Below are 17,169 nucleotides of genomic sequence, written 5' to 3'. Positions count from 1 at the left end.
TCTGCAATTTGTTGCATTTAAAAATATTAGTTTGAATTGTTGGGCTTTAGTAAGCCAACAACTTAAAATTTTAATTTGGTGAAAACTAATAATTTATCATTCTAATAAATTTACTTCTCCTCTCTGTTATTTATTATATTTAGTTCTCTGTGCTTCTGTTTGGTGCAGTGTGATTCATGTGTTGCAGGAGAGATTTCAGATTACAGGTGGATCGTTTGTGCTCCTGTTCTTAACCCTTAACTGTGGACCTCGCCTCTGGCTCGTTATCTCTCATCTCACAGTGGGAGTGATTACTGGTGGATCGCCTGTGCTCCTGTTCTTGGCCGTGGACCACGCCTCCGGCTCGTTATCTCTCATCTAAGAGTGGGATTGATTACTGGTGGATCGTTTGTGCTCCTGTTCTTGGCTGTGGACCGCGCCTCTGGCTCATCTTGGCAATGAACCTCGCCCGCACCTGTCCCCTTGTCCTATCTGTTTTAACTCTATTCAAATACATAGTTGTAGAGTTAGATAAGCTAATTCCTCTTTAATAGTCCTGGTGCATCGGTGTCCGTCCTGGGGGAGGATCCCTCCTTCATGTGGACATTCCTAAGATTTCTTCTTTTTTTCCTGAATCAGGTTTTTTAGGAGTTTTTCCTTATCAGGAAGGGGGGTCTAAGTGAAGAGATAACTAGTTTTAGCTTAGTCTGTTTTATGACCAACCTTCTGCTTCTGTACAATTACCAGCATGAAGCCCAATGAGGAAATTATTTTGTGGTATTGGGCTTTATAAATACAATTGAATTAAATGCAACAAATCACAAAACTTTTGTTAATTGATCCAATTTTTCACTTGTAGGAGTTAATTGAAGACTGCTTGTTTCTGAAACCAGCCTCCAGTGGTCATTTGAGGAACTGCAACAGTTAGCATCACGTCCATCATCAGAACTAGCAGGCTGTCTCCTCTCACACTGTTCTGGATCATGATTAATAATTCCCAACACCAAAAACGGATATTTGTTTTTTTATCTTTTTGTGTAAAAAAACACAAACTAACTTCAGATCAATATTTTATGTAGAAAACTGAAGCTTAGAGTTCACACACCAGAAATGACAAACAGCACTCATTTAAAAAATATACATCACATTTATTTGTACCGACACCAGAAGTCCATACAGAGTTGTCTTCGTCTATTCATGTATTTGGGCACTACAGGTGAGTACCGGCTTCCTACTTTCATATATCCAACAATCAAACTGTGTCATCAAGCGTTGCTTTACTGCTACCAAAAAACAGAGTTGGACATAGCTGACACACACCACTGTTATTTGTCTAAAGGTAACACAATGTACAAAAAAAGCAAGTCTCGAAATAGTAAGAGTCTTGGTTCCATAAAAAAACTTGTTTTTCTCCTAATGTGTGAATAAGAAAACAATGCACTTATCTCTACTGAGCTTCTGCTGCATTGCTTGCTAGGCAGCCGGGGGGGGCGGGGTTGATGCAGATAAATAATGAAAAGAAACAGGCCGGCTGATCCCCGTGTTACCACTGCTGCAGCTTTAAGGAATTGTTGGTGCTCTGTGGAGCCCACAGACAGATCCGCCCGGGAGTGGTTAGGTGTCAGTCAATCAGGAGAACACAGAACGTTAAGGTGATTAAATAAACCTCTCTGCACAAAGTACACTACAGTACAACATTACTGCGATGTTCCAAAGAAGTGTACAAATCAAACATCCAGGGCCTCGGCAAGAAATAAATGAAAAAAAGAACAGGAAACTGAAAAGAAGAAGCTGCGAGGAGCTGCACGTTAGCTGGCAGACTCGACCCCCGTCGGCACGCCTCAGGCCCTTTCAGGTGGTTGAGGCCAGAGCAAGCAGGCAGTCATAGGGAGTTAGGGAGAAAAAGACTGGTGTCTCCCTGTATAAAGGTGAGGGTGGCACAGCCGCCTCACCAGGAAGCTCAAGGCACCAGGAGAACCAGGAGCAGTGCGGTCCACGTTAGGCTCGTTCGGTGCACGGAGCACTGCCCACTTTTGGCTCGGACGCCTGACGGGAGACAAAGGGGAGACGGTTAGTCAAAACAAGTACACGCAAAGATTGATTCATTTTTTATGATCAGGATTGATCTGGTGAAGCTTGGAGCTTTACAGAAATAGACACAAAGTAGAAAGGAAAGGAAGCGTCTCGTCGTAAACTGCCTGTTCGCCCTTTTCAGAAAAAAGTTAATTGGTTGTAGGAAGGTTTGTGTGGGCGAAGTAATTAAAGCGGCATTAACCAAAGAAATATTGGCTCAGGCAACAGATGTGGCGACTCTGTGCAGGAGAACAGCTTGCAGATTGGGTTTTAGAGGTCATGCGGCAGAGTGGGGGACGGAGCGGGAGGGCGGCCGACTCGCTGGGAGCTTACCGGAGGAGGTGACAAGTCGAATTTGGGAGCTGGCGGCTCCCTCCCCCCCTTCGCTGAGCGAGCGCACCTCAATGATGTAAGTGCCTCCCTCGGGCAGTGAGAGCACGGTGGACGGGTTAATGGTTCGTGTCACCTGGTTGTAGCCACGGCCCTCTTGTTTCACCAACACCTGCAGGACGAGAGCAGGCGCAGCATTTTAACTACAGCTGACTTCTGCTTTTAGCACAAAATGATGTGGTGTTTAAGAGTTTACTTTATTCTACAATAATTATAGAAACTGTACTGAAAAGCTGTGTTGGTAAAACTTCAGCAAACAAATATTGGTACTGACTAAATGCTGAAATTGTCAAAGAGACAAAAAATGCTTTTGAAACGTTAGAAAATTGGAATTATAGATTATCATTTCATGTTTGTCATGTTCACTCTGTATCTAGAAAACCATCCATCCACATATCTATCTATACATCCATCCCTCCATCCCTCCATCCCTTCATCCATCCATACATCAGTCTTTCCATCCCTCCACCCATCCATCAGTCTTTCCATCCATCCACCCGTCCATCCCTCCATACATGTATGTATCATCCATCCATCCATCCATGCATACATCAGTCTTTCCATCCATCCATCCATGTATATATCCATCCATTCATCCATCCATCCATCCATGTATGCATCATCCATCCATCCATGTATGTGTTCATCTTTTCATCCATCCATCCATCCATCCATCCATCCATCCGTCCGTCCATCCATCCATCCAAAATATTTAATTTCCTTTTTTGTTTATTTTTCGTATTCTCTGTGTTTCAGACACAAACTCTGTAGCATTGATCTTGTATATTAAACCAGCAAACCTCTGGATCTGTATTAAGGTAAACCAATAGTGTCAATCATAAAAGGACAAACAACTTTCTGAACTCTGCATCCTGAAGCTGAGAAATGAGGCGAGGGGTCATTACCATGTACCCGATGACGTCAGATTCGTTGTCTTTCGCTTTGACTGGATCCCAGCTTAAGGAAACATTGTTTCCCTCTTGAATCCAGGCGAGGTTCACCGGGGGCTGAGCTGGAGCTGGAAAGGAAACGACAGACTAAAAAAAATCCACACAACCTTAACTTTTTAGAGTTCTTTCAGAGGCGAAATTTCACTTACGGAATTTCTTGGTCCTGGCTTTGATGGCAGCACAGGCGGGACCCTGACCAATGTTGTTGAACCCTTTGACCGTGATGAGATACTGACTGTTCCCGTCCAGGCCCGTCAGGATCATGAAGGTCTCGTTTTTCATTGTACGCTGTTTTTTTCCAGACTCTTCCTGCTCCGCTTCTTTCCAAAACTGAACCTTTTGACAGAAAAAAAAGTAAACTAATTGCTTAAGGAAATATTTTTTGTAAATGATCACAAAATGATGTGAACAGACCTCGTATCCTTTGGGTTTTCCAGGCCCTGGACTCGGCGGTTTCCAGGCCACTCTGATTTCCGATGACGAAGTGCTGTAAGCTTTTACGTCGGACGGTGGCTCTCTTGGCTCTGTGGAACAATCAAAGAGTTTAAAAAGTTCATAAAAAATCATGAATTTACTTTATTAATCAATTTAAAGAAAAAATATAAAGGAAAGCACCACACCTCCTTCCGCAGAATGGATGATGACCACTTGGCTGAAAGGGCCGTCCCCTTTATTGTTGTACACGCCCACTTTCACTTCAAATGGAGTCAGCGGAGGGAAGGTCTCGTCTCTGTATTTGTACGTGGTGGAGTCCGCTGAGGTCACCATCTTCTCCTTCCAGCCTCGAGTGCCGTTGGCTCGAAAGGCGACAATGTACCCGAAGCCCTCACCATTTTGGAATTCTTCTGATACGGGCTGAACAAAGAAAAATCAGCAGTTAGTGTCTGCTAAATGTGACATAGCAGCTCTAAACCTCTGAATATTTGCACATTTCTTCATCTGAACAGCCTCTTCAGTGCAATCAAGGATCTTTTTCGGACAGAAAAGCTTTTTTTTTCGTCTTGAAAGCCCCCCTGTGACTAACTTCTGCTTTCCTAACCATTTACTGTAACAGCCTGCCACTATTAATAAAGATGCAGCCAGCCTTGAGTAATGGAAACAAATCATATTTAGCTCAGTTCCACACATTATGTAGCCATTTATCTTTCCGTGTCTGACAGGAGGATTTTTGCAACACAGGTTTTGTGTGCCGGCTTCGGTGATTATCTCTGGTTTTCCTAAAGTGGTGAAACTGGGAGCCGTCTTCCACAGCTGCTCTGCGCCTAATCAAATCAAATGCCAATTTATTAAGCCAGCGAGAATCTAATTAAAATTTGAGCCGCGGGGATTAAATCTTTGGCTAGACCTAATAAATGACAGACACCTGTACATCTGGTTTTGGCAACAAGTCTGCTGGAGGGGCTTCGACTCTTTTACGCTGGAGTTTTAGCTCCAGTGTTGACATTCTTTTGACTACCGTAACTCTTCAAGGGCACAATTAACGGAATTCCAGCGGATTCTGACTCCTAGAGAAAGCACTCTTGCACTTAAATGTAACAATTAAAGTAGTGAAGTGCTCATGCAATCAGTATAAACTGTGCAGGAGAAAAGTGGCTTTGCACCGTTTTCATTCTGTTAGTAACTTAAGTTAGTACATTGAGTTAGTGTATCAGGTCGATACATTAAGTTAGTGTCTTTACATTCTATTACTGCGTTCTGTTATTGTGTTACTGCGTTGCGACACTGCGTTACATTAGTATGTTCCGTTAATCACTTTACTACAGTGCAGTAGCCTATTTACAGTAACCCTAGAACGTTACGTTTATTTTGCTATGTCAGGTTACTGCGTCACATTACAGCGTCACGTTGGTGAGTCATGTTACTGCATCAGACAACTGCATTAAGATACTGCGTCACATTACTTTGCCACATTACTGTGCCACGTTACAGCATTGTGTTACTGCATCATGCTACTATGCCATGTTGCTGAGTTACGTTACTGCATCACACAATTGCATTAAGATACTGCACCACATTATTGCACCACGTTACAGCGTCTTGTTACATTGAGATGTTACAGCATCGTGCTACTGTATCACACTACTACGCCATGTTATTGCACCACGTTACTGCATCACATTACTGAGCCACATTACTGTGTCCTGTTACGTGTTACTGCATCAAGCTACTACGCCATGTTGCTGCATCACTTAATTGCATTAGGATTCTGCATCACATTACTGAGTCACATTATTGTGCCATTTTACTACACCATGTTCCTGCATCATGTAACGTCACATTATTGAGTCATGTTACTGCATCACACAATTGCATTAAGATACTGCACCACATTATTGCACCACGTTACAGAGTCTTGTTACATTGAGATGTTACAGCATCGTGCTACTGTATCACACTACTACGCCATGTTATTGCACCACGTCACTGCATCACATTACTGAGCCACATTACTGTGTCCTGTTACAACATTGTGTTACTGCATCAAGCTACTACGCCATGTTGCTGAGTTACGTTACTGCATCACACAATTGCATTAAGATACTGCACCACATTATTGCGCCACGTTACAGCGTCTTGTTACATTGAGATGTTACCGCATCATGTTACTGTATCACACAACTGCATTAATATACTGTATCACACAATGTATTAAAAAAACTCTTACTTTACTGCATCACGTTATTGGGTCACATGACTGCATCAAGTTATTGTGTCACGTTATTGCACCACGTTACATTAAGATGTTACAGCGTCACATTACTGTATCATACAACTGCATTAATATTCTGCATTATTCTACTGCATGACATTATTGCACCAAGTTACTGCATCATGTAACATCACGTTACTGAGTCATGTTAGTGCATCACATAATTGTATTAAGATACTGCATTACTTTACTGCGCCACATAATTGCACCACGTTAAAGCATCAAGTTACATTGAAACGTTACAGTGTTACATTACTGTATCACACAAATGCATTAAAATACTCAGTTATTTTATTACATTACCGCGCCAAGTTACTGCATCACATTACTGAGTCACGTTACTGAGTCACGTTGCTGCATGACATCACTGCAATATGTTCATATTTTTAATTAGTCTATTTTTTTTATTGGTTTACAAAAGCTTAAGGCCTGGTCCCACAGGATTTGACGGCCATATCATGGGTAAACAAATTTGGAAAATCTGCTACACGCGTTTAGACTCGCTAACTCTATGCATGTTTGTGGAATAGCAGTGATACAGACTCTGCAGTCCATTCCACTGCCACTCCACTGCCAGAGCGCTGCTTAATCGCGTGTAAGCGTGTCCTGCCATGCTCGGCCGCTAAACAGACGCTGTAAGCAGTGGAACGACCGTTCTACAGCCATGCACAAACACATTTAAGCGCGTGTGCCGGCGCTTGCTCCACTGCTGTTCCACAGCCATTGCATGACTGTACCTCTGGTACCACGCGCAGTCACCCGCGGTCTAAATGTTTGTGCAGTTCAAAAATTCTTTCCACGAGTAATGGCGATTCAAACTTTGTACCGCGTGTATCCGCGTCTATTCCGCTGCCACATCTCGACCAATGCACTACCAGTGAACTGCTAACAAGGTCTGTACCACGGGGATGACATTTTTCAGTGCTCCAGCCAGTGGGACCGACTCTTTACAAGGAATTAGACCTTCATTTGATCAGATTTACTTTTAGTTTTTGACCCTCCCAGAGCCCTCAGGTCCTCAGGTGCAGGTCTGCAAGTGGTTCTAAAAGTCATAACTAAAACCCACGGCGAGGCCACATTTCAGCACCATGGACCTCGCCTGTGGAACAGTCTGCCTGAGGGTGGGAGGACTTCATCCACTGTGGGGGTTTTCAAGAAGAAGCTTAAATTGAATTTTTTTAGTATAGCTTTTATGTAGTTTTTTTACACGTCCACATGTTTTTATTTGATTTTATATATTTTTAGTTATAATTGATTTGATCTAATCTGATCGTATTTGCCGGATGTGTTAGTGTGCTGGGTTTTTAATGTGTTTTTATTTAATTTTCATTATGATTGCTTTTCTACTTTTTGTCTTACTGTTATTTATTTTATTGTGGAATGCACTTTGAGATGCTCAGAAGCAGGAAAAGCGCTATACAAATAAAGTTGAATTTGAGTATGACTAATTGCACAAGCGACACAGGAACATTGATCCCTAAAGGTTTTGTCCATCTTACCCGTTTTTTTTTTTTTTGTTTTTTTTTCATGTGAAGGAAGATGAAGATTTAGTTCTCATTTCATTCAGTAGGACCAGTCGCTGCGACTGCCAAATTATGAGGATGATGTGTGGAAGAAAAAGGAGCTCCCATCAACGTTATCATCAGAGGAGGCAGTGCTCTTAAAGACATGCCAATTAATGTTCGCCTTCTCAAATCAGCACAAATTAGCTTGCCGGATTTACAATTACTTGTGGGTGTGGGGAGTAAGATAGCGCCGGATAAGTGTGAACAGGGTGTCACAGGAGTGTAAGTTAGGTCCCCCGGATGAAATGATTGGACCTGCTGGGCTCACTGACAGTGACTACGGGGGCATCCCTAATGGTCCTCCGTATGACTCCTTGAGAGAAAGCAGTCAAACAGCCGGCTCTAATGAGATGGTTGAATGAAGCTGCGGAGACTGTTTAGTCATTCATCCTGCTTAATAACCTTGCCCACCATGGCCATCTAAGCTCTGACAACTCTCCGCAGATGATTGGAAAGGCAGAGCTGCCACGTGCTCGCATGGCTCGACTGCCAAAAGGGTGAACGTTCCTCCAGCGTCTCTTTTAATATCCATCTCCATTGATCACTGATGGAGCCGTGATTTATTTTAAAAAGCATTTAGCAGAAAAAGAATAAATAGAGCAGAGCAAAACCAATTTGAGATGCCAGATACCACAAGGAGGCTACTGCATCTAAGTATGGGGAGCAAGAATTGTAATTTGATGCTGCTTGCTGAGAGGACTGCATTTATAAGGCAGTTTCCCAGACTCTACCATTTCAAAGTGCTTTTACCCCGTAACCCACATTCACCCGAGCACTCCAATTCCTGCATTTATATCAAGTTGTTTCACCTTTTTTTATATCAGGGTCAAAAGCCAAAAAAAAGGCGGTGATCAAAATTTAGGGGATAAAACTGAGTGATTTTAAACAATGGATAATTCTGTGCTTTCTCATCTCGCTGCTAAATATCAATTAAAAAAAAAAAACTTCACTTTTTTTAATTAAAGGAATGGAAAAAATGTCCTGAGAGAAGAATAAACATACTTAAACAAATTATATATATGAAAATGTATGCAAAGTAAACACAGAAATAAAATAGACATTAAAATCTGAGACAATTTCAAATGTTTTTGGATTAAAAATATGAGATGAATCCATGTTTGGAGATTTTTTTTTTTGTTCTTGGTCATAAATTTTCACACATGAAGCCACAGCCATGATCAGAGTGTTTCAAAATATAAATGGTGACTTGACTTTATTCTTTAGCTTCTACCTTCAAATACATGTTTGTTTTTAAATTGGAGAGAACTTCTATATTAGTTGTGTTAAAGTACCACTCCTACTATATTTTTTCCTACCGTCAAATCGTCCCCAGTGATCCTTTAATAATGATTATGACGTTTTTAGCCATATTTTTAAGACATATTTTAGGCATAGCAGCAGTAGCTCATTAGAAAAAGAATTTTAGGTTGTGGGCGGGGCTGGTGATAGATCAACCGCCCCCTCCTCGTCGTTGAGAGCTTAGTTTGCGCACTCATGAGCGAGCTTATAGCCTCAAGCTAACGTTAGCAGTGCAAACATTTTTGGGATCGATCCAGTCGTACAGTTTTGAGCCAGAATTGCAATTCGCTACAGCATGAGTGTTGAACAACCATCATGTCTCCCACACCTGAGTCACCTTCAGTAACTGCATTATTAGTCTGAGCATTTTCAAGCATCCAGTTTTCAGATCCAACATGATTTGACATAAGATATAGTGAGAACCGCAGTCTTAATCGTAAATTATGTAGGTCCTCTACTATGAGAAAAATGCTGCAGGAAAACACAAAAAAGACAGTTTTCATTGGACTGTGTTGTTTTAGTGTCTTGAAATTGAATCATAGCAACTGTACTTAAAATCTTTTTCCTTGAATCTTTTCACCTTTCATCCAAGCGGCTTTGTTTTAGCGCAATACAATTAGGCCTTTCATCAAACAGAGTCCATATCAGACCCAAAAGATCCCGCTTAATCTGCTTTTTTTTGTGGTAAATGGCAACATTTTTTTAGCAATAAATGTTCAAGTGATCATTTTATCAGTTTTTTAGTGTTTCATAACCATTGCTATGATTTTTCTTTGTTGACTGTACAAAATTTAAAAGTGATTTCATTTTTTTTTTTAAATTTTATTGATTTCAACTGTTTGAAATTACTATTTAATTAATAAATTATATTTTTCATGTAGTTTATGACAAATATAAGAAATAGCAAAACTACAGAACAAGGCTTATAAAAAATCACATTTTTAAATAAAAACCTGCAACAATATGTATTATTTCAATTGATTTTATCACTTCAATTTATTTCACCAAGGTTTACACTGGTTATTCTATCGATTTATATATTTACTGATAAAAACAACACCTTACAAGCGTAATCCCACTTGGGGATATGTGGAGTTCAGGGCTTTGCCTGAGGAGACTGAAAAGTGAACGTTGGAAATGACCAATCGCCCTTCAAACTTTCAGCTTTCTGCTTGATTCTTTAAACGCCGGAATGTGACTGGGAACTGGCACAATAACACTTAAAATTAAAGAGAAAAACGGCATACGAAGCAATTCTTAGGCCTTAGTCACAACCACCCTTTATGGAGCAGGCAGGTGGCTCTCACTAAATATTAAAGTCATAGACCACCAGGCGAGCCAATGGAGAGAAAATATGAATGCACATTTGTTTCTGCGGGCATACTGCAAGCGACAGGTTGCAGAGAATACTTAACCAAGATTTAAGGGTAAATATGGCTAAAGTGGGTGAGACACAAGAGCATCATACCAATTTTTTAATTTTCAACCTCCCCTAAGTCTCTTCACGGGATAAGTGTGTGCCCCTTACACGCTCCTTCCACGCAATAAAGAAATTAGAGAGTTTGTGTGGGCATTCTAAGGGGGTCCTATAACATCATCTGTGTATGCAGTATTTGCGGACAGTTAGAAAGGAGCCAGTTATTGTACCTTAAAAGGTAACTCAACACTAAATCAACTTTTTTTGGCTGTTAACTTCTATAAATGGGGCTTTAAAATGCTGTCTGTTGGTCCTTGCCACATTCTTTTTAAATTTGAAATAAACTTGTGTAATTCCTGAAATGATAGTCAAAAACCATCTGTGTGCTGCCCCCAGCAGGTTGAAACGATGTGTTACATTTGAATTTTGTGATTGGTCAACTGGTGTAAGTCCCAAGTCATTTCAGAAGTTTCACATCATCACGCTCTGCAGCTCCAGTATAGCCCCGCCCATCTTTCGTTCTGTAACGATTGGTTATCATGTTAGCTTTAGCATGACTCGTATGTGTTTTGCCTTCGGTTGTCAAAAATCAACTGACTTGCACAACTTTCTAGTGGACTTGGAAGTTAGGTAACAGTAGTTTAGTGCAATGAATCCAGCAAACTTCATCCTGGTGATGGGATTTGCTATGAGCATTTCATTCTAGATTGTCAGCTTAATACGTTATTAGCTATGATGCTAGCGTCATTTTACCAATGAGACACGTGTCCCCTTCAGTCTGGGCCATGAGGGCCTGTCTCAGGAGAAGGTGGAGGAGGAAGATCCTCAACCTCCACAGGTAGTTCTGAGATCTGAGAGTGACCACGTTACTTCAAGATAACCTCTCGGTCAATCACAGATCCAAACCACAACTCCCCTCCTTTTTTTGGGGAGGCATTTTTCAAATCTGGGCTGAGACAGGAGTCCTGTCCTCTTGTGTTATCCTTTCAGAAAGGAGTTATAGCATCATATGACAGCATCATTCTCATAGGTATGAGTAACTTACAATATCCTTTCATGATACTCTTACCACACGATCAACAGTGTTTTTGGTGTTAAAACATGTGTATGTGACCTTCCTCTGATGATAAAAGACACATATTAAGAAAATTAAGCTTAAAATTGCATTTCTGATTTTTTATTTAATTAAATTGTTGTGAATCTAGAGCACCGGTAAGGTTAGCTAGCAGGAGAGCATGTAAACAGAGGGATGATGGGAAATGGGGCAGACTTGCTTGTTCCATGACACAACTCAAAGGCAAATTTCTGATAAAATCCTGCCGCTCTGCAGAAACTATGTCCTTGAAAACAACACAGGTTTTTGAATTTGGCTCAAATCTGCCTAATTTTGAATAAATACCACTGGAAATGCTTTGAACATTGATCAAAAGATGGTCGTAGTGACACTTTTAGATGCAGTTGCTCCTGTCTACAACACTCTATGAGTCCAAGAAACACTACAACCATGACTTATAACTAAAATCAGAAGCTTTAGAAAGTGCTCAATTACTGACAGCTATTAGCAAGTAATTAATTCACTTATAGCCTCTTAATCATACAAGTGTATTTATGACTTGGAATAGTCTTCATTAGTCTTACACTGTATGTTTAACCAAAAGCCAATCACCGTTTTGGCTTCCTGTGATTGTTCTCCAAGCAGTGGACTCTAGATTACATTTAACAAGGGCGCCATTGCGTTGTACTGGCCAAAGCAATAACACTTGTGAGTTATAAATAGGAAATGATCTAGTGGCAAACACCGTCCCATCTGGAATGGACATTATCTCCCATAATGTGCCACGGAGGTGCACTTCCCCTGATGTGAAGGTTATCTTCCCAGTGGCAGTTGGGCAGCCATACCTAATAAGTACAAGAATAACTGTCAGTCGCCTCCACATCTGTTCGCCATTCCCCTGTTAATATATCCTTCAACCCATCTTAATTGCAAATCATCAACTCCCTTCATAGTCATTCCAGACATGCATTGTCCTGAATCTGGGAGGGAGGCAAGCTGTTCTCATGAAAATGTTTCACTAGTATCTCAAAAACTTCTGAATCGTCTGCTGACTTCTCTTCTCGCACGTATGAATGGAAATCCCAGCATTTAGTGGAAATGAGTCTGGGAGTCAGTGTGGCCTCTGTAGAGGGAGCACATTTTTAAATTTACTGCACTTAATCACCTGCACTGCTGATGCGGTTCAGTGTAGAACAAAGCCCAGCCGGCCTGTTTGGAGCTTTATCAGCACGTCGTCCAACTGTGATCAAGTTGAGCCCTTTGACTCCAAGATCCTGGATGTGTAAGCGAACTTGAAAAGAATAAATTTGAACCTCGTTTAAATTGTATTAAGCCGTGAGCTCAAACCTACTGTTGGGCTTTTACCAATATTAAAGTAAGAGATTTTTTTTCCCCCGCTGGTAATATCTACACAGCTTGTGGTTTTTTATTTGAAATGCCCAATACATTTCAGCAGGAGGATACTATAATCACCCACATAGGTGCTTGATATTAGTGTGGATGATGGACAATACAGAATTGTTTCAAACAATGAAAAATTGAACGAATCCACCTTTTTTTACGAGTATCAATTGTCTTTTTTTTAAGTGTTTTTATTATTATAACTTGATTTTTGCTGGAATGAGGCTTCCTCTAACACAGTTTCTTTTACAAGTCAATCACTTTCACTACTGCCCATCTTAGGAGCTGATTTCCAGCAGCTGACTGCTCCTTTAAGGTTTGTTCTTTTGATGGAATGGCCACGGCCCCCTTTGTTGACCTGCTGAGAGTCCTTCAGTTTGAGTTAGCATTCAAAGAAAGCAAGTCAGGGAATATCATCCGGAGCCCAGGCGACGGGTCCACCGTTCATCCCTCCTGAAATGGAAAAAGGTCACTGTGCCTAAATGATAAGCGCTCCTCTGAGCCCCACAGGACAACCTCAACCTTTCTGATATCCTCCTGGATATAATGTGCGTCTCACTTGTCTTTTTCTATCAAAAGGGTCATGATTTCATGGAGACTTGCGTGCCACCACCTGGGTTATTTTCAGCTGTTTTTGACGGTGTGCAGCTGTGGTAACCAGTTGATTAAAAGAATACCTACAGCACAAATGCCACTGTTCGTTCTTTACTCAAAAGTTTAGCTTTTGAGTCTTTTTAAAGTGCAATTAGTAGTAGTTGATGGTGTTCTGAATGAGTAGCTATTGTAAGAACTGTGTGATTTAAAGAGGTGGTTGATATCACAGGAGCAGGTTCTAGGTGAAGACTGTATGGCCCTACAAGAGTTTAGGTCATAAGAGGGATAGCAGACATGTAATACAGTCACAAAGACACATTTTTAAAGAGCCACTCCAATAAAAATAACATTTTTATCATTTTTCAGATTACGGAGGACATATATGAATAAAAATAGGTTTGAATTATATTTCTGAGTATTTCTTTATTCAAATCGTGGTGAATCAGGACTGGGAAAAAAACATGCTGTTGGCGATTCATTGTGACGTAGAAAATGCAATATGCGGGCCACAAGAAAACTAGACAAGGAACATCTTCGTTCTCCTCATCTGAGCTGGTGTCTAGCTATAGACTACTGCGAGATAGGTCAGACTTTGGTCGCCATTTTTGTTGCACCAGTAATGCCAGGTTGGGGGTGTGAGGGGCAATAATTTAGAGCAGAGGTCTGCAACCTTTAACGCTAAAAGAGCTAATTGGTCCAGGTTCTTATGGACCAAAACTCAGAGAGAGCCGCAGTTTCACCTCAAAGTTAGAAGAATACAAAATACACTTTATTTATGTTTTTGTGGCCATTCATTTACAAAATATAGCTTTGAAATGATCCCTATTATTGATTTTTTCTACATATAACAAATTCTTTCACTTTTGTCTAAAGCACAGTCAAGTCCCTTTCAAAATAAAACACATCCTGTGTTTAATCAGATCCTCCAGCTGCAGCAGATTTACTTTAATTAAAAATGCAAGAAACATAATCATAATTAAAAGACCACTGGGAACGCTTTGCAACAGATCAAAAGATGATCAGAGTGGGTCTTTAAAAAGGCAGATGTTATGCTCAAAAAAGATCAATACTGGATGTCAGACATTTGGTTCATATTAGACTAAATTAAAATCAGCTTTTTGGTTCCACAATGGGTCCCATTTTGACAGGATGTGATGTCATGAATCCAAATCAAAGAAATAAGAGTGACAAACAAACCAATTAGTTGTTGAAAAAATGCAAGAATGGTTATTCTCAAATTGGAGAATCAAAAAAGGACACTCTTTTTATTTATTTATCTTTTAATTTATTAATTTAATTTTTAAAATAAAATAGTCACAATCATCAAAATCCATCTTGCCTTTGGTATTCACCCTAAAAACCCTGACAAACTGAAGTTTTACATGGGAGTAAATATATAAACTGACTTGTTTTACAGATACTATAATTCTATTTCACGCTTGAAAAAATCACAAATGTTTTTTTTTATTCCTCCAATTGGTTCTTTCTACCATATTACAAATTTCTAAAGGTTAGTAATAAAAAAAATCAACATAATTTTGTGCACATAAACCCTTAACAAATCTGGCCCACTTAATGAACTAACCTGAAACTAATTTAATCTTTTTTTTGTTTGTTTTTAAACCAGCCCTAAGCAGGAAGTAAGAATGGGTCCCTTGGGTCCACTGACGGCTGTGGAGCTGCTATTCAAGCAATGAGGAGGAAGGAAGGATGAAATGGCTGAACTTTAATAATTAAACTAAATTAACTTCAGGGAAGAAAAATTTAAAAGCTAAAACAAAGAATTTAGAGCTAGTAGGAAAACACAGAAGTGGTAGAAGGTGGAAGAAATTAGAAGCAAATTTGTGGCAAATAAAAACTAGGAGGCAGAAATTTAGGAAGGAATTACCAAATCCTTGAATGTTTAAATCCCCATCATATTTACATAAATTGGTGTATATGAATAAGTTGCAACTAAGGTTATAAAGTTGATCTGAGAAGATGATCACATATCCCAAAATACCACATTGCTGCAAGAAAAAGTATGTGGATCATTTGGTTGAAGTTATTGCTGTCAAAGAAGGGTCAATCAGTTATTAAAATCGAAGGATGCATTTTTTTTTTCTTTCTGCACTTTGAATGTTTACACATTTTGTTCAGTAAAAACTTAAAAATGTATTTTTTTTGTGTTGAAATTAGTTACGCCCTAGAGGTTTTAACAAAAAATAAAATAATTTTGGCGACCAAACAATTTTTCTCTAAAGGTTGACACCAATCAGTGGCCGCCCAGGCACATTTTGAGGTTGCATGGTGACAGTCCAGTAACAGGCGGTGATGACACCATTATGAAACCAGTGACAGCTGATTGGCAGCAGCTCTGACTGGACGATGTGTAAATGTATCTGGACAGCAGGTGTCCATATCAAGTAGCACCGGCCGCCAGCCAACGGTGGTATATAAAAACAGGGTCATTTTGCACGCCTGACGCCCGCCGTCTGCATTCATAACTATGTCAACGATTTTCAAAAAATTTGAAAATGCGTCATGAAATCTACAAGATTACCTCCTCATCGCGCGGTGGCAGTTGTATTTGTGGCCGTAGCGTAAATGAGGAAATATGAGTTTGCCAGAAAGCAGAAATATAAAACCACTGGTCTAATGTTCAGAAGTTGGGATGGATGATATATCGGGTGTCAGTATTAGAATCAGCTGACATTTACATAAAATAAGATTTTTGGTTCAATTTCAAAATTTCCACTGATATACAGCATCGATATTTATCTTTCCATTTGAATAGTGGTTATAGCAGAAGTGCTCTGTTTAGCACAGACCACTTTTTTATTTTTCCTTATTCGAAAGGAAGTTTTATTTTGGAAAAATAACTGATTCTACTCAACAAACCTGCCTGTCTTGCCGCATTGCGTGACATAAAGTGGCTGCTCGCTTAGAGCGCTAGCAGTGTCAAAAGCCCAAAGCTGAAAGCTAAGGAAGTCAAACAAATAGACATATTTAGACAGTTTCTTTGTGTTTATAGACAAAACCATGAGTCTTCCTCCAAATATGGATTTATGGAGACAACTGTTTCCACGTTCTAAGCCGCTCTGTCTAAAACGCAGTGACCGACTCTCAAATGTTACATTAACGCTCACAATAATAAAGTTTATTAAAACATTTAGAAAATACCAGTTTTACGATGGATGTGCCATTTTATTTTGCGTCATTTATTTATCACATTGCAAATAACAGTAATTGAATATTGAAGCTAAGTTTTTACTTATGTTTTGATAGTTTTTTGGGATACACGTTTGCACTGTTCTTGGCAATGTGAATGTTATTGGAAATCTCTAAACTTTGTGTTATTTTAGACATTCAAATATCGGTATTGGCAAATATTCTGTTACAGTTGCAGGGAAAATATCGGTATCGGCCGGAAAAAATGATATCGGCCCATCCCTATTCAGAACTTCATTTCATTTTTTCTCATAAAAAAGTACATTTCAAACACTCAGAGTTCACTTCTAGTAAAGCTTTCACATAAATCTGCCCACTACTTTTTGAACAATCCTTTTCTACAAACAGGCAAAACTAAGCGCACACTTTCCTTGGGTGAGGTAACAAATTGCAACAATCCCACACCACCAGCAAGGTGAGAGCTGGAGTGGAGGTGTGTGATGTTATAAAAAGCAGCAAAGCCTTTCTGGTGTACTTGTGGCTTAGCTGGGTTCATGTTACACAGGAACAAATACTAGGAAACAGTG

At 39.9% G+C, this 17,169-nt stretch overlaps 1 protein-coding gene across 1 annotated transcript in view; it reads right to left on the bottom strand.

Annotated features, from left to right (window-relative positions):
- Positions 1-1,103: 1,103 nt before the first annotated feature.
- The window catches only part of cntn5 (contactin 5), a gene marked incomplete at its 5' end in the record, with an annotated part of 141,210 nt that continues 125,144 nt past the window's right edge, over positions 1,104-17,169 (bottom strand). Inside the window, 6 exon segments of the mRNA XM_024277809.2 lie at positions 1,104-2,025; positions 2,386-2,554; positions 3,348-3,460; positions 3,542-3,728; positions 3,807-3,916; positions 4,013-4,247. Coding sequence (XP_024133577.1) covers positions 1,940-2,025; positions 2,386-2,554; positions 3,348-3,460; positions 3,542-3,728; positions 3,807-3,916; positions 4,013-4,247 — 900 coding nt within the window. The 3' untranslated portion in view covers positions 1,104-1,939.

The sequence above is a fragment of the Oryzias melastigma genome, linkage group LG13 (genome assembly GCF_002922805.2).
Source record: "Oryzias melastigma strain HK-1 linkage group LG13, ASM292280v2, whole genome shotgun sequence".
Lineage (NCBI taxonomy): Eukaryota > Metazoa > Chordata > Actinopteri > Beloniformes > Adrianichthyidae > Oryzias > Oryzias melastigma.
Note: the sequence above shows the minus strand (reverse complement) of the source record. Positions and strands in the feature narration are given on the sequence as shown.